Raw genomic sequence first — 22,332 nt, forward strand, 5'->3', positions numbered from 1 at the left:
CTCACTTTCGCATTTCTCATGACTGGGGCGGAGGAGCTATTATAGACAGAGAGAGTGATGTCAGGAAGTCCTGTGAGAGTGTAATAGAAACAACCCACAGTTATAACCACCATATACTGAGCTTATTTTAGGGTTATACTTATACTGAGCTTATTTTAGGGTTAACCATGTTGCTCTAAACTTCAAGTGGTTGGAGTAGGTTACTTTTTTTTTTTTTTTTTGATGAGTTTATTTATTCAGGAGACAGAGAGAGAGAGAGAGAGGCAGAGACATAGACACAGACCCAGGCAGAGGGAGAAGCAGGCTCCATGCAGGGAGCCCGATGCAGAACTCAATCCCGGGACCTGGGATCACTCCCTGAGCCAAAGGCAAGCACACAACTACTGAGCCACCCGGGTGTCCCTTGTTATACCTATCTTAAGATGCCCTTTATAACCTAAAGCTGTAGTGAAATTTTAATACTTTTTTGAATTATCTTCTCTTACCAAGTAGTGATAAGTGAAACACAAAATGCATTCTCAACACAGGCTTTCTGTGATCACAGTGGACAACTCAGTTTTTTTTAATATTCTGGAAATTTATTTCTCCATTGCTGTGGTGCTCCTTTCCACAGGAACATTGTGTATCAGTAAAAATCTAGTACATTTAAGTTCTAAACAAATACCAGATTTTCTTTTTTTAAATCTAAATTCAATTAACCAACACATAGTACATCATTAGTTTCAGATGTAGTGTTCAGTAATTCATCAGTTGTGTATAATACACAGAGCTCATTACATCATGTGCCCTCCTAATTCCCATCAGCCAGTTACCCTATCCACCCACCAAACTCCCCTTTAGTGGCCCTCAGATTCTTTCCTGTAGTTAAGCATCTGTCATGGTTTTTCTCCCTCTCTGATGTCACTAGATTTTATTTCTACATAACACCTTCTGAATTATTTTCTCATATATCTTCTTTTTTTTCACTAGTTGAGAGGCTAGTCTACACAACTGATATAGAAGTACACTTCCAAAATAACTGAATGAAGGACAATTTTGGTTCCTTCTAGCAAGGCAGGGGCCAACTATAACATAATACATTTAAGCAAAAAAAGAAGAGGGAGGAAGAAGCAATAAAATAAGGAAGGAACATGTATCCCTTATTTGATGGTGCAAATGTAGTTTGCCTCATTTGTTTTTAAATGGAAATGTGTAAATAATATATTATTTGCTCTGTATTCCTAATAGGCTTCTCCTTTCCTTCAGAGACACTGTCCTCTATTGTAATCATAACTTTAAAGAATATTTCCCTTCCCAACGCAAGAGATGGGTTGTGTTCCCTGTTATTTATAAACCCCAAAGTTTATTTAAAGTAGAGGTTAGCAAACTGGGAGCTGCCCTCAGCTTCTGTCTGTGCAGAAAACACTTCCTGGAGGCTCAAGCTTGTGGTGCTTGATACATTTAGCAGTCATGTGTGTGTGTTTTTCCCCCACCATAGGAAATTCCTGGAATAACCCTTGTGACAGAAGAGATCACATTGCCTTTCATGAAGGTAAGTCCTTACAGAGAAGGACAAAAGCACACCGTGCATATGGCTTCCTTGCTGGCTTCCACACCTGACTGGAGTTCCAGCTCTGCTGCCTCGAGTATCATGGTGGTTCCCAAAGGGCTTGCAAACGGTCAAGGGAGGATGGGGGGTAAGGGACAGGGTTAGTTCTCTAAAAAATCCTTCCTCGGGGGTTGAGTAGTAACTGAGGATGATATTATGGCAATTTTTTAGGAATACTCTTTGGAAAAAAAAAAAAAAAAAAAGGAATACTCTTTGGAGAGGGAAGTTTTCTGAAGATAGAGAATGATGGGGATCAACCGAAACCGTACAGAACTCGTCTTTTCCATGCCGCCTCAAACCAGTTCACACTGGAGGGGTTCTTGTAGATTGTCCTTAGAGGACCTGGTAGCTGCTTCTTACTTCATTTGTATCCTCTCAACATGCACGCACGCACGCACAAATACACACACAGTCTGAAACCCATTAAGTAACCTGGGCTGGGATTATCTAATTTCCTTCTGGTTCTAAGAACAACTTTTCTGTTTTTCAAAAGTGACCTATGTTGTCTCTCTGTATGTGGTCTCTGTGAAGCTTCTGCACACCTCCTTCCTGCCACTAAGCAGTAGCGATTAGTGTCTTTCTGTAATCTGGTGGTTTCAGAAGAGTTTCTTAGTACAATAGGGAGAATAGAAAAGGGTGGGTGAGTAGAAAAGAATGTGTATGTAGTTAAAAACTGGAGAGTGTTTTAGCAGTTTCCTTGAAGCTCCTTTGTTGTTTTTGGCATCACCTCCTGTTAATTATAGCTTGGTGTGTAGTGGGAAATCTCAACTTTTGGCAGCAGGCAGCTCGCTGCACTGCCGCTCTTTTATTTACATTTGACGCTTTTGGATCCATGAAGGGCAGGTGAGGCCTGGGCAGCTGGGGAAAAGCTGAAACCCGTAAGGCTGAGGTCATGGTGGTGCATGGGCAATGAGAGAGGGCCAACTGGGGTAGGTTTAGCAGTTCTGGCTTTCAGGCCTAAGAAGCGTCCTGCAAGGAGGCTGACAAGTGATGGTTCTAGGCCCCAGCCTGAGACCACTGTGGAGCTCTCCAAAGGGAGGAGGATGAAGGGAAAAGAAAGGTTTGATTAATAGCTGAAAAAATTCTAGGGCACCTGGGTGACTCAGCCGGTTAAGCGTCTGCCTTCTGCTCAGGTCATGATCTCAGGGTCCTGGGATTGAGCTCCATATGGAGCTCCTTGCTCAGCAGGGAGCCTGCTTCTTCCTTTCCTTCCTGCTCCTGCTCTCTCTCAAATAAATAAAATCTTAAAAAAAAAAAAAGCTGAAAAAGTTCTTAAGAGCCTCCATCTTTTCATTGTATGGTTTCTGCTCTTATCACTAGCCCTACCAAACCCATATTATGTTTGATGGACACACAATAAGCCAGTGAAGAAAATTTTAAAGAGAAAGTAATGTCACCCATAATTCTACAGTTCCTGACAGATCAACTTTCAGCTCCCCCACCCACCCCCGTTTCCTCCTGGCCTTTGTAATATTTTACCTAGTAATGACAACCATCCAGAGATATTTAGTAAAGATTGCCAATTATATCATTTTTCGTGCTGCTACTATGTGAACTTTGTAGTTATGACCTCTCATGGCTCCATAAGATTCTGCTGGGTTATTGTGTCCTAATTAATCATTTTTCTGTTTCGAGACATTTACTCTGTCTCCAGCCCGCATTAAAAAAATTGCTATTAAAAATAATGTTGCAGTGAATATTTTTACATAGATATATGTGATGTCTATGTAATGTCTATATTTGGTTTATTCCTCCAAGGTTAAATGTCCAGGAGTTTTACTGGGCGAAGACTATGACAATTTTAAAACTTTTGATTGTTATTGCCAAATTGGTATTCAAAAAAAAAGTTGTGATTAACTTACAAGGTTTTTATGAGTTTCAGTTTTACTATAACCTTTTCACCATTGTATATTTTCATTTAAAAATTGGGACAGCTGGGTGGCTCAGCAGGTGAGCGTCTGCCTTTGGCTCAGGGTGTGATCCCAGGTCTGGAGATTGAGTCCCACGTCGGGCTCCCTGCATGGAGCCTGCTTCTCCCTCTGCCTGTGTCTCTGCCTCTCTCTCTCTCTCTCTCTCTCTCTCTCTCTCTGTGTCTCTCGTGAATAAATAAATAAAATCTTTTTTTAAAAAAAAGCGTAAAGGAGTGATGTGAAGGTTCTCTTAATTTTTTACCCATTGGCTTATTCTAAGAATATGACTTGGCTTTCCTTCAGAACAAAGTAGCTTATTTTTGCACTTTTCTTTTTTCTATTTCTGTGTGTAAAATGTTGTTTTTATATTCATGTTTTTTTCTTTGATAGTCACCCTGCCATCTCCTCACTTTTTTCTCCTCTCCCCTAATTATCTTTAGCATCTGGCCCTGCAGACAGATGTTTCCCATTAACCATCCCCAAACCTGCTTCGGAGATCGCTCTCTGCTCCACATGTGCCTACATGCTGGTAGGAAGGGTTACGTAGCGCAAGTTCGAGCCGTAGATCTCTTCACAACCCTGTCCACGCACATACGATGGACAGGCAGGGGAGCAAAGGTCCTGCTGGGATGGGCCTTGGGCTTTGGAGGAAATGGTACTAGATTTGGTTAGGCCAGTCCCCAGCCCAGCCCTGGTCACTCAGCACGGGGGACACAGGACACCTGGCTCTGATCTTTCTCGTTTGTTTCCCCACTTCTGTTTGCACAATAGCCCTCACTAGAAGCTGCTGCCTTTGACCTACTTCTTCTGCCCCAAGTCCCAGCTTAATTATATTGCGATGGACCTGCTTGCAGTGGCACATGCCACCCTCTGCTCCCCCCCCCCCCCCCCCGCCCCCAGCCCCAGTTATAGGACTGTTCTCAACATGCTTATTCAGCTACAGGAGTTGGCTCTGACTACCTATGACCTGAATCACAAGTTACCTTTCAAATGAATGTGTGTTTGCTGCCAGACTTTCCACGAGGCCCAAGGGACCTCTATTTACTCTCACCACACTTGCTTCCATTCTCCTTGGTAGATGACTAACGTGATAAGGAGTCCGGAGAGGGAAGGGCAAAGTGAAACTAGATAAGCATTTTCTTCCGGCTCTCTCTGCAAGTAATTCTCCTGTGCAGTACTTTACATAGGACTTAACTAGGACTATGTCATTTAACGTGCATAAACCAGTTAAATTAGAAGTTTTATCACCTGAAATGCAAGAGGCTTCCTTACATTATAAAATTGTTTCCCAGAGAGCTTTAAACAATTACCTGAATAGTATATTGAAACAAGGTCCTTGCCCTAAAAGCAGTGTTATCAAGAGTGACCTTCCTACAAATGATTTTATTTTTTAAAGATGTTATTTATTTATTCATGAGAGACCCAGAGAGACAGCGAGACACAGGCAGAGGGAGAAGCAGGCTCCATGCAAGGAGCCCAATGTGGGACTTGATCCCAGGACCCCAGGATCATGACCTGTGCCAAAGGCAGATGCTCAACCGCTGAGCCACCCAGGCATCCCCTACCAATGATTTTAACCCTTCATAAAACATGGTTTTCTCCAGGGAGGTGGCAATTTTCATTAAAGGCTTAAAATTACCCTTGATGTTATGGTGAGAAGAGAAACTATTAAAACTGTCCAACCACAGGAAGCACAAAAAGATTGAAAAGTATATAGAGACAATAACCTATTTGAACATAAAGATATAGGTGAATGAGCATACCACAAATGGAGAAATGGAGTATTTTTACCAAAGTATTTTTTAACCCAGACATCCTTAGTTTCTTTTTATAAAATAAGGAAACCTTTTCGTCATTTGTTTAGATTAACTGACTCAGAGACTGGGAAGACCAGAAAGACTTCTATGCCCTTCCCAGTTCTGTCCACTGAAACTCGATCGTGTTACTGCAAGTATCTATGGGGAGGGCTCTCAGTGCCCCCTGAGCAATTGGGAAAACGATCATGGGCACCTGGGCTCTTCTCCATTCAGAGACTTGTTTATTTAATTATGCTTCTTCACTTAAAAAGTGTCTTAAGAATACTATTTTAATTGGACAAGAGTATAATTAATTGCTTAAGGAAATAGAAACAACTTTTTTCCTTGACCCTCCCAATACAGACAACCACCATCATCTAAAGGTTGGGGATCCAGAGTATCAACAAAATTACAATGTAATAGCTTACAATTTTTAAAAGTGATGGGTGTCGCTTTGATAACTGTGTGTCCCAGATAATGTCAATTGGTTATGTGGGAAATTGATTTTGCAAAGTTCAGTTTGTACATAGGTGATACTGTGATATAACTAGAAATACTAGACATTTGGTCTCCATCCGTGATTCCTAGGACAGAGTTCCTAAAATCCTGGTCATTTCCTAAGTGATAAGAGCTATAGGGATATATTTTGTTATATTTAGTGTTTGTTCCCAGTTTCTGAAATAGCTCCGGAGCAAACCGGTGAAAAGAATGTCTTTTGTTATTCATATCAAGCCCCTTTCAGTTACACCTGAGTTATGTTAATGAGATGGTTTTTTGGAAAGCACCTAGGCTGTGGGCTGGTTGCATAAAGAACCAACCCTGTAGAAGGTTGGAACTTTCACTGCCTGCCCTCCTCTCACCTCCAGAGGTAAGGGAGAGTGGCTAGAGATTGAGTTCAGTGACCAGTGGCCAATGATTTAATTTATTCTGCTTGCGTAATGGAGCCTCCATAAAGAACTCTTACTGAAGGAGTTTGGATAGCTCCTGAGATGGATGACCAGTGAAGGTGTGGGAGGGTGCTATGCCTGAGGAGCCCTTGGAAACAGCCCTTTCCCCCATGCCTGCTCCTATCCATCTCTTCATCTGGCGGTTCCTTAGTTGTATCCTTTTACGATAAACCAATATATAATAAGTAAACTGTTTTCTTGAGTTCTGTGAGCTACTCCAGTGAATTATCAAACCCGAGGAGGAGGTCTTGGGAACCTCTAATTTATAGGCAGCTTTTGGGATCCAGTGCTGCTGCTTGGTAGGTAGTGTCAGAATTGAGTTAAATTGTAAGACACCCAAGTGGTGTTGGAGAAGTGATGGATGTAGGGGAGGAAACTCACACAATTGGTGACCAGAAGTGGAGTCTTCAGTGAGTAGATTGTTGTAGAAGAAAAAGAAGAGTTTTTTCCTATGCAAAATATCTCCTGGAACGGTGAGGTATAGCAAGTTCAATTAATATTGTCAAACATAATTTTACAATGCTACAAAGAAATATTACTGCTTAGAAACAGAGCATCAGGCTGGTGTTTTTATTTCTGTCATATCTACAGAGATGGGGGGTGCGCCTTCAGTTTACATCTCAGATGATGAAATTGAGGAACAGAGCCAGCCACTAGGCTGTGCTGCTGTTCTTCATAGGTTTGGTTGCAGATATACTGTTTAATGCTTAAGGTTGAAAGGAGAGAAATATGTTCCTCCTGGCTTTCTTAGGGCATGTGCTGGTTATGAAATAGTTTAGAGTCATACTTAGTGATTACATTAAAAATGCAGCCCATTAAAAATGGCTGAGAGAACTACTCAGCTGGGCAAAGAAGAGAACTGCATTTTTCTAGATGTGGGAAAGAAAGAGGAAGTTAATTTATAAATAGGAGAACTGGCACTCACAACATGCAGTCCCCTTTGCAGGAAGTCTCAGGAGTTCCAGTCACTGGTCCTCTGTATGGATCTGATGGTCTGTTCAGAGCATTTTGGCTTAGTATGGTGCTTTGCTAGTTTATGGACACACAAGGGTTTCTATTTTATTCTATCTGTGCTCAAGGTTAGTGGGTCACTGTGTTTCTCTGGGCTACAAATAAAAGTTGATACTGAGATGGAATCCGTTGGACAGCCAAATGAAGTGATGCTCTAGTTTTGCTAGTTGAGCCCTGGTGTGGAGAGTCAAGGTTTTCTGAGTTGGCCTCTTCTCCTCTAAGAAGATGAGGATTAATCAGCAGATGCAGGACCAAAGCCAGAGGGCTTTTTAGAAATGAAAGGCAGATGTCTTTTTTTTCCTGGCAGGAATTTGCAGATGAGCCAGTACCACAGGGCTTTTTTTTTTTTTTTTAAATCTCCCCAAATCAACTAGCAATCCAAATCATAAATGGGGAACAATCCCTTAATGTAACCCTCTAGTCCTTTTCTTCAATTAATAGTTTTTATGGGTTTTGTTTGGTAATTATTTTCATGTCTTCCTTAGAGACAAAATGAGATTTTTTTTTTTGAAAGTAATCTCCACACCCCAACATGGGGCTCGAACTCACTACCCTGAGATCAAGAGTTGCAGGCTCCACCAACTGACCCAGCCAGGCGCCCCTATTTTTCAAGAAGAGACTTGGGATAATTTCCCTTCTTTCAAAATCAAGCTTTTTAACTCCTCCTCATGCAGGAAAATACTTCTGGGGCTTCCTTGAAAATCTGATGGCTTCTAACACCAGGATCTCCCAGAAGTAGCTAAATTTATGAGTATTTTTCTTTTCTTTTTTAATTTTATTTATTTATTCATGAGAGACACACACACACAGAGACAGAGACACAGGCAGAGGGAGAAGCAGGCTCCATGCACCGGGAGCCTGACGTGGGATTCGATCCTGGGTCTCAGGCAGGCGCCAAACCGCTGCGCCACCCAGGGATCCCCCCTTCCCCGCATTCTATGTCAAAGCATCTAAAATTTTATCTTGGAGCTGCTTTAATTCCCTGGGTTAACGAGCATGCCCGTGTTACTCTGACGCTGGAGATCATCCTAGATCGGCTCCGACCTCCTTCTTAACCCTGCCTCCTGTTAATTAGCAACACAATCACAATCACAGGTTTTCAGACAGCTAGTTCTCCATCAGCCTGTGAACCGGAGGCGAGGCGGTAGATGAAGGAAACCTGTGGGGGTGGGTGGGCGAGGGAGATCACCTGGGCATGCTCCAGCAGCGTCCTCTGCCCCGACTGAGCGCTAGGGCTGCTCAACCCACCGCAGCCCAGTGTCCAGGGGATGCCAGCCAGGTGTTTGCTGAGCTTGGGAGTCACGTGCTAGAGGCAGAGCATGAAGTTCTCGTGTTGCTTTCTCCAATGCTCTGTCGCTGATCTAAATCCACGATCTGCATTCTTGTCACTTTGCTCACTCCCTAAGTGACCCATCTGAAACATCCTCTCCATGTCTTTCACTTACTCAAGTCCACTTTCGAACCCTGGGTCTTATCTATTACTCAGGCTTCCAAAGAGGCCTTCCAATTTACAGTGACCTCCGAGAATTTTCATAACTGAAAAAAATTATATCACTCACCTCATAGATTTCCATGTAGTGACATATGCCACTAATTGTTTTCATCTGTGTTATAACATCCGGCCCAGTGACCTTGAAAGACCTACAGGTTTATAGTAAAATAATTCCAGGACTTTTGGTTAACAGTGCTTCTTATTTAAATATAAGTGGTTTTTGTTTATTCTTTAAACTCAGAGCCTTTTCTTCTAACTCAGGTGTTTGGGCTGTTTTAGGTTATGAATTCCTTTAAACACTGGTGCAAGCTGTAGACCTTGTCCCCAGAAATGTCCCACAGCTCACTCCATTTTACATACAGTCAGTGGGTTCATAAGCCCCTTTGAAGCCCAGCCATGGACTTGTTTTATCTGTTTATTCTCAACTGAGAAAAGGAATTTTTTTTAATAGGGTGGAAGGGGAAGGAAGAAGGTAGCTTGGGAGAGATCTTTTCTTAGGAGCTGCAGAAGATCCCATGAACACATGGGATCTTCTGACAGTACAGTGACATTTGGCCTGAGGGGAAGAGGCGCCCTGACAGAAACCAGTGTGCCCTCACAAGATGTCCTGGGCCTCACAAGATGTCACCGACCATAGCGTGGGACTGCTGTCCAAGCAGGCCGAGCGGGTATCTTCGCCAACCACTAGATGTCACCACAACACTGATTAGTTTCGAGGCTTTGTGTTAGTGTGCCTAACCCAGGAGTAGAAGAGCAAGAAAGCTGCAGTGACTTCCAGTCAGGGACTTAATACTGCCAAATGTTGGCAGAATTTGCTTTCATTATTATTTTTTTCAATAGAAGGAAGACCAAAGGGTGGACAAAGGTACATTAATTATAAATAAGTTAAAAGAGGAAGAAAAGGTGAGTGAGGTAGGTCAGTCAGGGACCGTGATGTGACACAAGTGTTCCAGTTTCCCCTAGAAGTGACCTTTTCTTGGAAATAGTTTTTCTTGTCTCTGTGAGAAGGGATGTTGGCTGGATGGGCCTTTCAGGCTTCTAAAACAGCAAGCTAATATTATGTAAGCTAATATTATGTAATTTACGGATACTCCAAAATTCATTTTGAACCAGTGGGGACTGTCCTTTCTATAACAGTTTGGGTAATGTGCTATTATTTAACATAAGGGCATTTTTCTCGATTGAGGCATATTTTATTTAAAATAAAATATTTTTAATTTTTTTTTTTTTTTTTTTTTGCAATGTAGCTAAATCTGTTACCACACTAGGCATTAGCTCACTTTGTTTTATGGCTACACATTGCACTTCTGACCCTAGTCAAATCTTTTATAAATATGTATATTTTGGCAAGAAAGTATATCATAAATCTATCTTCACTGATTTAAGAAAACAACTTTTGTCAGTATATCCTTTGACATCAGCCATAGAAACCTTTTTCTAGATATGTCTCCTTAGGCAAGGGAAACAAAAGCAAAAATGAACTACTGGGACTACATCAAAATAAGCTCTTGCACAGCAAAGAAAACCACCAACAAAATGAAAAGGCAACCTACGGAATGAGAGAAGATATTTGCAAATAATATATCCAATAAGAGGTTAGCATCCAAAATATATATATAAAAATTATACAGCTCAACACCCAAAAAACAAATGATCCGATTAAGAAATGGGCAGAGGACCTGAATAGACATTTCTCCAAAAAAGATGTACAGATGGCCAATAGACACATGGAAAGATGCTTAACAGTACTAACCATGAGGGAAATGCAAATCAAAACCACAGTGAGATTTCACCTCACTCCTATCAGAGTGGCTAGAATCAAAAAGACAAAAAATAACAAGTGTTGGTGAGGATGAGAGAAAAGGGAATCTTCATGCTTTGTTGGTGAGAATGCAAATTGGTACGACCATTTCAGAAAGCAGTATGGAAGTTCCTCAAAAAGTTAAAACTAGAATTACCATATGACCCAGTAATTCTACTACTTGGTATTTATTTACTTGAAGAAAAAGAAAATACTAATTTGAAAAGATATATGGACCCTTATGTTTATTGCAGCATTATTTACAATAGCCAAGATATGGAAGCAACCCAAGTGTCCATCCATAGATGAATGGATAAAGAAGTGGCGGTATATGTATATAAAGGAATATTACACAGTCATTAAAAAGAATGAGATCTTGGCATGTGCTACAACATGGGAAGACCTATAGGCATAGTACTAAGTGAAATAAGTCAGAGAAAGGCAAAGACCATATGGTTTCACTTATGTGTAAAATTTAAGCAACAAAACAAATAAATTAAAAAGAGACAAACCAAACTCTTAATTACAGAGAACAAACTAGTGGTTGCCAGAGGCAAACTGAGTGTTGGTGGGGGGTGGGGGGGAGGAATGGGTGAAGTAGATGAAGGGTATTAAGTGGTACTAACTTCCAGTTATAAAATAATTATTAGAGATGAACAGTACAGCAGAGAGAATATAGTTAATAAGATCGTAATAATGTTTTTTGGTGACAGATGGTGACTACAGTATTGTGAGCATTGAATAATATATAGAATTCTTGAGTCATCGTATTGTACCCTTGCAATACAGGATTGTATGTTAAGTATACTTCAATTTAAATTTTAAAAATTAAAAAATAGGGGCACCCAGGTGGCTCAGTTGATTAAGCATCTGACTCTTGGTTTCAGCTCAGGTAATGATCTGAGGGTCATGGGCTCGAGCCCAGCATCAGGCTTCGTGCTAGCAGGGAGTCTGCTTGAGATCCACTCTCTCCCTCTCCCTCTGCCCCTCTTTCCACTCTCATGCATTCTTTCTCTTAAATAAATAAATCTTATATTAAAAAATTAAAACTATTTGTGTCAACCCATTCTTCAATATTAAAAAAAAGCACTAGAATTGCCTTTTATTTAAAAACAAATGTAATGGATACTTTATTGCTTCAATTATAGCAATATGTCAAGGACCTAGATAGATAACGCCAGCAAATTCTGTTTTGGAGTTTTGGAATATTTTATGACTAAATGTGAAACTAGTTCACTCCACCTTTCTGATTCCTCGGTTCAGAAAGACATCTTTTGGTAGTAGATAAGCTTAGCAGTAAGTAAGGCTATTCCTGTGCTGTAAGTCTTATGAACTTTCTCTGAATATAGCATTGTTAGTACAACCTAAGTCAGAAAAGTGGGTGTCTGGAGAGGAAACAATTTTATGTGTTTAGTACAACACGGAGTTCAATGCAGGCTTCCCAACATAGCCTTAACCTAGGTGATTCATACAGGTTTTGGAAAGTGAGCAGTAGTTCTCTATTAAAGGAGAAGAAAGGGAAATGGGGAAAGCAAGACTCCGTAAGTCTTACTATTTTAGAATTCCTGCAGGAGGAGAATGCCATCTTTTGCGGGAAGAATTCACTCAGAAATGCTACCCTATATGAGCTGAGGAAGTAAGGCGAGCCTGGCTTTGCAGCAAGGCTGAGTGGTTCTCGCTGGTTGGTTGGGGCCACAGGCCCTGCTTGTCAAGCTCACCAATGTTTTTTTGTCTTCTGCAGGTCCACAGCTTTAAGGGCTACTGGGAAAAACTGAACTCCAACCTGGAATATGTTAAGTGCTCCAAACCATGCTTGCTCTATAACAACAGCATGGTCAAGAGAGAATGGCACAGCCTGATCTCAGAAGAGGTTTGTGTGGATTCATGAGAATAAAGCAAGAAGCAAAAGTACAGAGCATTAGATGAGGTGATGCCCTTAAGTTCTAAGGGTGGCTTAAATTTGCAGCACTCTCCCTAATTGCCAGACTCTTTTGCACTGTTGCAAGAAGACCACAGTGCTTCTCTGATCAATCTTCTCTTGAGGAGAATCAAGTGCACAGAAGTTAAGGGACACACACAGCATGTTCATAGTAGAAGTGAGACTAACATCCAGGTCTTATCTGTGTTCTTGCATTATTTGTATAGTTAAAAATTGGTTTAAATAAATCCAGTCTTCCCAAATTAGTGGTTGCCAGGGGTTAGGGCTGATTGAAAGATGAGTGGCTGGGACTGACTACAAAGAGGGCAGCACAAGGGAGATCTTTGGGAGGATGAAACAGTTCTATATCTTGATTGTTGTGGTATATTGTGGCACATGAATCTATGTACATGATGAAATGACATAGGGCTCTACACTCATTCCAGCAATATCTATCTTCTAATTTTTGATGTTGTACTATCATCATTTATATAAGATATAAACATGGGGGGAGATTAGGTGAAGAGTCCATGAGATCTCTCGGTAGTAGTGTTAATGTATGTAACACAACACTGTATAGTTGATTTGCTACTTCCTATATAAATCCATAATAATTTCAGAATAAAATATTTTTTAACTAATTTTTAAGAACCTTATGTATTTTGATTACTTGGAAAGTATATTTCTTTTTTCCAAAATTCTTTACTATATTGTATTATGTCCTTGGTATGAAAAATGTCACCCACAAAACCTCTATCTTCTACACCTCTGACATGTTCTCTCTTCTAGAAAACCGGAAGAAGAAGGTCCATGGTATATGTGAGGAATATTTTTGATAATGCAATGAAGTAAGTAAAATTAGGGATTAGTACCTACAAGATGGCTATTTTTTGCAGTTACTTTTTTGGATACCTTTCATGGAAGTAGTTTACTTTTGTTGAGTATCCTCAATAAAATGATGCCATCAGCTTAATGAATGCAGCCACCTGGGCCCTATTCTTGAGTTTGGTGCTAGAGTTTCTAGTGGGAAAATTGTATATGTTAAACGCCATAGACTTGCATCCTGAGGGTGGATGAAATATAAGCGATAAGTGGCAAAGAGAGCTCTTACTAAGTGAGCACTTTGGAGGGTAGAGACAATAGGTTCATTTAAAAAGCGTTAGTGGGCTGATGAGCTGGCTCTTATTTTGAAAGCCCATTTTCAGGACAGATGAGTCATCTCGGAGTGCTACAAGTACAGGCCCCATTCCAACCTTGTTCTATTTTCTGTTCCCATTATTTCCAATAACTGAGAGCTACGATTGTTCTAAATTGTTGTCATTGTTTGTGCTAAAGGGTTTTGAGATTTTATAATCGCCTAATGTGGCTTTTGTCAAGTTGATTAAAGTGTTTGAGGTTTTCAGCCACCTGAAAACAGTTTCTGCAGTGGTTTTATGGAGGATATCTTTGTATGGTATTGTGGCTTTTAAAAAAAAAATCTTCCTATGTGAATAACATTGGCTAATTTCTTTGTAGGGTGATTTCTAACCTAGAAGCAAGGAATTTGGGTAAGAAAAGACCTGTAATAAAGCCTTCTGGATTTCAGTCAGTGTTTGGTTTGTAACACTGTGTTTCCTACCCCCGTGTTGGCAAGAAAATCACGCCCGATAGTGTAATGAAGACAGCACCCTTTACTATCTATCCAACCAGCTTTTTCCATGTCTGTCTTGGTACCAGGACCTTTAGGGACAGCTGCTGAATGTGCTTTTGCTGGAAGAGTCCCTGAGTGTTGGCTGTTTGGTTTTCGTTATTTTTCTTCATAGGCTTGATCTAATTACCATGCCCTGTAGCTATACCCACAGGATGCCCTTCTGCAGTTCCCCTAGCTTAGTGCTGCTTTCTTTCCAGCCATCTAATCACACAAGGGTCTTTGATTTTGGTTAATGTTTGGGCACTCACTGGGCTAGATCATAGGAGTACAAAGATAGGAGTCTCTGGATAAGCTTTGTGGTTTTGGGGGAAGAGCATGGGCTTGGAGCCAGACAGAACTTGGCTTCAGATCCAGTTCTAGCCACATGCTGACAGTGTACTCGTGGGTGAGCCATGTATTCATTTTGTGTATTATCCTTTTCAGGGCAAGGTGAGGGGGAAAATGAGAGCAAATGGGGTAATGTTTATAGTGCCTGTTACAGTGTTTGGCACAAGAGATGCCTGAGGTGGCTGCTTTGTCATTAACGTGTGAGGAAGAAATGCAAACGCACCATTTCTAAACCAGGTGACAGGTGTTATAGAACCACAATGGGGGAGGGATTGGGTCAGGAGTGGGGATGGTTGGGGAAGAGAGCAAGGTTAGAAGAGGCTTTCCAGAAGGAGTGACATCCGAGGTAAGTCTTGATAAACACCCTGCCAGGTGCAACTGGGGGAAGAGAATTTTAAGCGTATCTAGGTACAGCTTTTTTTTGTGGTTTTTGTCACTGGAACTCTTTCATGCTTCATAAAGGTCAGCCTCCACTTAAAAAGCTGTTAGTTTGATATCCCACTTTTGTTTTATAGGCTTGGATGTTTAGGTATATGTTGGGCGATCCTAACGGAAATTATTTTATACAGTGCATTGTGGTGCATCCTGCAGCTGTGCACACAGCTCATGTGAACCCTGACAGTGACCTTGTGATCCAGCCCAGGCCGCCAGAGCCTGTGCTCACTGCACAGCCCAGAGGGAAGCAGCCTCTGCCTGTGTTAGCAGACCATCCGTGCCTGAAGCCAGGGGTTCCACCACCGGCAGGAGCAGCAGGCAGGAGTCCTGCCTGGCAGCCAGGGTGTGGATGTGCCTGATTCAGGCTCGCCCTTCTTGCTCCGCTAGGAATTTTGCAACATGGGAAATGTTGCTGTTTGTTGAAGCTTTTGTTGTATCCGTCACTCCTGTCCCTGTTGGAACTCTTGCTCCTGTACTTCCAGCCTGTTTGCATCCTGTGGCCAGTCACTCTCTCTGGGTGTACTTTGGGAACTTGTCCCTTCCTCTCACATGCTTTGCTTGCACTGTGTCCTAGGAAGAACGTCATCATTAACAGAAACAGAACAATCTGTGTGAAATTCAGGGCTGCTGGCATCAAGTTTTGAATTGCTTCATCTTAATCAAGAAGGTTGTTTAGGATCCAGGTTGGATTTATCCTGAGGAGTCGAGAGGCATCTGTGCTGGCCTACCCAGGGTGGTCAGCCTACTGACCAGGGCAGTTCTGCTCTCTTGATGGCTGTGTGCCTCAGGTGCTCCAGGAGAGGAGGAGCAGGGCACGAAGGTGCTGTTAGAGTGAGTGTTAGGGCACATCTGCCAACAAGACTGTGTTTGCCTGCCCCTCCAGTCTGCTGGTGTAGTGCAAATCATCGGATTTCACCTTCCATGTCACTTTTCCTCTTGATCTGGTTACCTTTTTAGTTGGATAACCTGTGTCAATTAATATTATTTGCTACAGTAATTGACAGATCCCCCTCAGTTCAGTGACTCCCAAAGTCATTAAACTATCAGGGGGTCCCAAAGAAGGCAGTGATGTAATCCTTCCACTAAGTCCCTGTCCCTGTGTTTATGGCCCCCGTGGGGTTAAAAGAAGGCCCAAGTGTCTCTGACTCCAGTGAAACAGATTCTTAGACAGTGGTGAGCTTTCGTGTTAAAGAGAATTCAAAGCCAGAGCCTGTTGGTGTTGGGAAATGGGTTCCTTGTTTTCTTTCTCTCTTAGTCTGTTAGAGTAGAGCTTTCTGTGTATCATCTGACTGATAAGTTTGGCTTGTAGGAATAGGCCACACATTTAATGAAAAATTTCATCCCATCAGCAAAATGGTCTATTTTCCCAATAACTCAGAGAAGGGAAACCCAGGCTTATTTCTCTTCTTCTAGCCCATTTTCCAAAAATCACTCTGCTTGACTCTTGTTTTGTTTAATTTCAGAGCCAAGATTAACACCCCTCTTCCAGGAGGAAGACTATCACCAGAGGCTGCTTATAGGGCTGGTAAGTGGTCTGTGGGCCACTTGGGTGCTGGGAAACAACAGGATTCAAGAGAAGGGGAAAGGGCTAGATTGTGCTTCTCACATTGATCTTATTTTTCATTCACTCTTTTAATGCATAGCCATTACCAGCCACTGTAGGCCCTGTGTGTTCAGTGTTAAGCAACACTGATATGATTTCTGCACATTTACAAGTTATAGTCTGGTGGGAGAGATGTAGATGAATCAGTCACCACCCAGAATATATAATTACAAAACATCATAAGGAAATGCACAGCACTGAGTGTTTAAAACAAGGAAAGACAAGAACAATGTCTCTGTGGCATTTGTGTTTGGGGTTTAAAATACAACAGAATAAAGTATTCTTTCTCAAGAGGTCCTACTACAAGGAAGACCAAAGAGAGATAAATCAAAATAAATGAATGGGAGAGCAGAATTGGTAAATAAATCCAAAATCTATTTTTTAAAACACTGATTCAAGAGACATATGGAAAGTGTAATAAAATATTTTTAATACTGTGCAGGCTTAAGAATGGGATAATCTATTACCTTAAATATAGAAATTTTAAAAATATGTATAAATACATATTCACACATTTGAAAATTCCAGTTAAAGTTTCCTTGATAAATAGAAATACCAAACTTGAGCCAAGAAGAAGTAGAAATCCTTGAAAATACAATAACCATAAAATAATTTAAAAATATATCAAATATTATCTCGAGGGGTACCTGGGTGGCTTAGTTGGTTAAATGTCCAACTCTTGATTTTGGCCCAGGTCATGTTCTCAGGGTTCTGAGATTAAGCCCCATCTTGACCTCTATACTGGGCATGGATGGAGCCTGCTTAAGATTCTCTCCCTTTCCCCCACTCCTGCCCACACACACTCTCTCTCTCAAAAAAAGAAGTCAAAGATTCTTGCTATTTTCACTAAAATTTTACATTGTCTGGAAATTCTATACAGTGTGATAAGAAGCAAAAGTAAAATAAGATGCTATGATTGTCCAATGCAATAAACAAAATAATCACCTGGGGAAATGGAAAATATTAAGCAATTAGTAAATAAGCTGCTGATTCTAAATTTATTTTTTATTAGGATTAACTAGTTAGAAAAGTTAATGAAAAACATTATTCCATTTCCAAATCCTTAGCATCTAGGCTTAATAAAATCACAACCAAAAAGCCAATGAAATTTCTCTGATGGTTGACCAGAGGAGTGGAACTAACATTACCAGATGGCCAAGTGTGTTATTGACCTACAGTAATTGAAACAATATGGTGCTTGTACAAAATACAGAATCAGGAGTCTCTAGTTTAAATTTGAATCTTTAGTGTATGATAAGTTAGGCATTTAAAAATTACTGGAAAGAAATAATTTTTAATCAATCAATGGCTGGCTATTTGGAAGACAGTTGGAGTCCTCCTATTCCAAATACCACTACCTTATACCACAAACGAACAGAAATACCAGATGGATTAAGGAATCTTTTTTTTTTTTTTTTAATTTTTATTTATTTATGATAGTCACAGAGAGAGAAAGAGAGAGAGGCAGAGACATAGGCAGAGGGAGAAGCAGGCTCCATGCACAGGGAGCCTGATGTGGGATTCGATCCCGGGTCTCCAGGATCGCGCCCTGGGCCAAAGGCAGGCGCCAAACCGCTGCGCCACCCAGGGATCCCGGATTAAGGAATCTAATAAAAAAATTATATGCGTGTGTGCTTGCATATCAGATTGTCAAAAATTTAAAACTCACGCTAGCAAAGTTCATTGTACAGGGAATTCGGCAGCCCCATGCAATGCAGTTGAAAACTAGTATAACCACAGCAGGAGGCATTTCGGAAGTATCTCTAAAACCTTACATATGTGACCCAACAAGTTCCATTTCTAGGAATTTAGCTTGAGAAAATAATTGGGGATATGGCAAACAAATCATATACAAGAGGGTTTTTTTAGTACTGTTTACAATAGTATAAGAAGTATTCCATATGAGAATAAGAATATCCAATTCAATTTTAGTACTTTCATAAAATCTGAATACTGTGTGTAGCCCTTACAACCAGTGTGGTAAAGAAATTTAATGACATAAACTATGTCATTTTTTTATGAAAAAAAGCAAATTAGAAAACATTGAAATAAGTGTGCACACTGGGAAAAAAGGGAAATAAAAAATCCAAAATGTTACCACAGATGATAGGATTATGAGTGATTTAAAATTTCATCTTTATGGTTGTTACAGAAAAATTGAAAAGCATGACAAAGCATGCAATAATCTTTAAAAATTGTTAAAGTTTTATACCTAACTAACACATGGTCCAGAATGCCATGGGCTAAGTTTTGCTCCGGGTGTCATATGTGTAAATCTGCCAAAATAGAAGATATGTGCACACATGAGGTCAGTTGTATAATTTCCATGGAGTTTATTGGTGCAAAGATCGCTCCACCCAGGATAGCCTCCAGCTGAGGAGGGCATTTAGGCAAAAGGGAGGAGGAAAAAAGGAGACAAAACAGCAAAAGGTGAGGAGGGCTGGGATGCTACACTGATGGGTGAGCTCCAAGAAAGATCAGAACAGAGTAGGTAGGGTAGCCCCCGTGGCGCAGCAGTTTAGCGCCGCCTGCAGCCCAGGGCACGATCCTGGAGACCCTGGATGGAGTCCCACGTCAGGCTCTCTGCATGGAGCCTGCTTCTCCCTCTGCCTGTGTCTCTGCCTCTCTCTCTCTATGAGTAAATAAATAAAATCTTAAAAAAAAAAAAAAAAACAGAGTAGGTATACAAGCCTGTTTAGAGGTGATGGAATCAATAATTTCATTACTTTTGTATGTCGGGGGGCTATGCCGAATGCCTAGAGCCCCTGCACAGAGGGGTACCTGATGCATTTCATTTTTACTCCTGCCTCTATCTTTCCGATGCCTCAAAGCATGCCTCTCCCCACTACACCTGCATCAACATAGTTCATCATTCAGGTTGTTCCTGTTAGTGCTCCAGGGCTGGGAGCAGTAGACTTCAACCTTTTGGTAGATCCCAAAGCCCTTGACTTCTAAGTTAGTGGCTTCCCTTGGCTTCTTTGGAGAATCCTCTTCAGGGCTGGGAATCTGCCTCTCGGCTGCTCACTGGGCTCTGGGTGAATCAGCGGTTCCTCTTGAGGAATGTTGGTGTCCCTGATGTATGCCCATTAAAGTAACACTGTGGGTTATACATTTCTGCCAATGGGCTCTTCAGGTCCAGTATTTTTCATATTGGTAAACTGTTAATAAATAGATCTAGTTTAAAACAGTAGTAGGTGTGAGTGGGTAGTTTGTGACGTATCTAATCCGTATCCTGTTTTCAGATGGTGTCTGAGCTAAGAGAGCATCTCCTGAGACACCTACAGGGTATAGAAAAGAAGAAAATTGAACAGATGGTTCTGGACTACATTTCAAAACTGGTTGGTTTTGCTTTTTGTTCTCTGTCCTGCATTGCCCCAGCCCCCCCCAGTATGTAGCTCCCAGTTTTTGGCTCAGTATGTTTTTCAGATTAGGTTTTTGCAGATTTTCTGTCCTCAAACCACTGTGTTTGGTGCTATAGATTGAACAAAGGGAAAAAAGAACCAAAAAACAAGGGGGACTTGGTTATGAAAGTGGTTTATTAAACTCCCTTCAAATAGTGATCTATATGTTCACGGAAGCATGGAGCTGTGATGAGCTCAGCATGGTTGCCAAATGCTCACGTGCCTCTTAGCAACTTTCAGCTCCTTATTAAACTATCAGTAATGATTTCTATACATGGAGGCTGGTGAAGACATGAGAGAACTTGAACTGAAATTCTTAATGAGTGCCAACAGCCCAATTAGGCCAGATTCTTGCTTAATTGTGTAAATACTACCACATTAGAGTCTGCTGGTGCGATTGGTAGCTCGTCCACCAGGTAGCCACCTGTTGGAATTGTGTGATCCCAATTAATAGCACCAGTCCATGTATAAACAGAAATGCTATGGCTAGACCGATTTTGAGGTGGTCTTGAGTCTCTCAGAAAGCATATGGAGCTGAGGCCTGACCCTACTTAGAAGCTAGAAATAATATGCTAGACAATTTCCTAAAGTATTTAAATTCATAGAAAGAGAAAGAACACTCCATTCCTCCCATTTGGGGTAAGACCAGTATGCAAATGACCAATGTGTGAACATACGTTTTTGCATTAAACTCTGGAAGATTAAATGTATTAGATATGGCCCTGGCTGGATTTCATGTTTAATTTTAAAGTTTTCTGCCTTTATTACAGTCATTAGTGTCTGTTTTTAAACAATATGTTTAGAATTTCACAATTTTTAATACATTAGGAGAGGTTGGTATTCTCACAAATTGATGTTTACAAGTGAGGCATTGAAACTTCCCTAAATAATAATTCTTCGTAGTAGAACCGTACCGAGGAGCTCACCTTATGAATGTGGCCTTTATCTTCTCCATGCTGGTATTAACTTGCTTTCCCTGTCCCTTAATAACACAAGTATTTAACATGTCCACCACCTTTCTTTCTGTTGACTTTAAATTTCACTTTGCAAAGTGTTAAAGATTTTTGTTCACACATCATTCTTCCCTGTAGCTAAACCCATAAAAGTTTTAACACTAGTCTGTATTAACCACTAGAAGCAATGCAACCAGAAGTGGTAGAGATGTAGCCCCAGAAAACTCAGATGTAGCCCCAGAAAACTCAGAAAACTCAGCCCCAGAAAACTCTGAAAAATCAGAAAACTGATTTCCTGACTTAGCAGTGACTGATGGAGGCCAGATCTGCGTGCTCCTGCCCAGCAGCAAGCAGCCATGTCCCCTGGTCCTCACAGGAGAGTGGCCCGACAGGCTTTCTGAAACAAATGCAAGAAGTTGCTGCAGCACGAGACTTCAGCCAAAGAGACACTGAGAATCTGTGTCGTTGAGAACTAATTATTTTTATCTGTGCCTATATGGAGATCCTTTCTGATTTGCCCCCTGACCTTGGCTACACTTGCAGGGCATGGGATCCATGGCTGGTGACAGCCCCAGGGAGACTGCTCTGTTGCTGACAAACTAGTCAAATGCATGACCCAGATTTGAAACTGGTCGCACTCCACAGTTGATGCTCGGGACCTCCATTCTGTTCTATGTCTTCTTTCTCCTCATTGTCAGCTGTGGGCCTGTGTCATGGAACAGTCCAAGAGCAAATCCAGTTGTACTTGGCCTTCACTGCTGGCAGAGGGCCTGTGACCGAGGGCCTGTTGACCAGGCTGGGGAAGCTCAGCTGGGGCACTGCCTGCATAGACAGAAGGGACTCTGTTAGGCTCTGGTGCACATTTTCAGTCTTTCCATTTTGGATTCCACGACCTCTGAATTGGCTGCAGAAAGGCTGGTTCTGTGTCCAGGCGCAATCTGAATGCCAGCCACCCTGAACATGCCTGTCAGGCCTGTGGAGGGCTGGCTGTAGGGACCCCGGAGGGAGAGGGAACGGGCAAAGGTTAACAGACTGTCTTTATCCTCCAGCTGGATCTCATTTGCCAAATACTAGAAACCAGCTGGAGGACACATCATCTTCACCCCTGGGTTCTCCACTTGTACGCAAGTATTTCTCATTCTCTTTTATCAAGGTGTACAAAGGGCTAAAACAACTCTAATTGCTGCCCATTTTGGCAAAGCTTTTTCAGAAGTTAACAACTGAAAACAGTTGTCACCAGCCCTGACACTGTCTTAGTTCTGTACTCATCATTTAAAGGAGTGGCCCAGTTACTTTACAGGTCCTCTTTCCCTGGCATATGGTTGATGGGGAGGAGGGGAACGTGATCTCAGGATTGCAGGGAAGGGGAATTTAGGTTAATACAATTTATCATTTATGCGCCTACTGTCTGGTTAGATTCTAGGCATGAGGCTGATGGTTGCCATCATACTCATGAAGCT

At 41.4% G+C, this 22,332-nt stretch overlaps 1 protein-coding gene across 14 annotated transcripts in view; it reads left to right on the plus strand.

Moving 5' to 3' along the window:
• The window catches only part of GSAP (gamma-secretase activating protein), an 83,457-nt gene that overhangs the window by 51,789 nt on the left and 9,336 nt on the right, over nt 1-22,332 (plus strand). For all 14 annotated transcript variants that reach the window (XR_013360329.1, XR_013360330.1, XR_013360326.1 and 11 more), the window contains 7 exons: nt 1,478-1,531; nt 12,287-12,415; nt 13,253-13,311; nt 13,979-14,010; nt 16,379-16,440; nt 19,761-19,856; nt 21,922-21,992. Coding sequence is in view for 9 of the 14 variants with exons in the window: in XM_077863905.1 (XP_077720031.1) it covers nt 1,478-1,531; nt 12,287-12,415; nt 13,253-13,311; nt 13,979-14,010; nt 16,379-16,440; nt 19,761-19,856; nt 21,922-21,992 (503 nt within the window). In the remaining 5 variants the exon portion in view is untranslated. The remainder of the gene's footprint in view (nt 1-1,477; nt 1,532-12,286; nt 12,416-13,252; nt 13,312-13,978; nt 14,011-16,378; nt 16,441-19,760; nt 19,857-21,921; nt 21,993-22,332) is intronic.

This window comes from Canis aureus, chromosome 21 (assembly GCF_053574225.1).
Source record: "Canis aureus isolate CA01 chromosome 21, VMU_Caureus_v.1.0, whole genome shotgun sequence".
Lineage (NCBI taxonomy): Eukaryota > Metazoa > Chordata > Mammalia > Carnivora > Canidae > Canis > Canis aureus.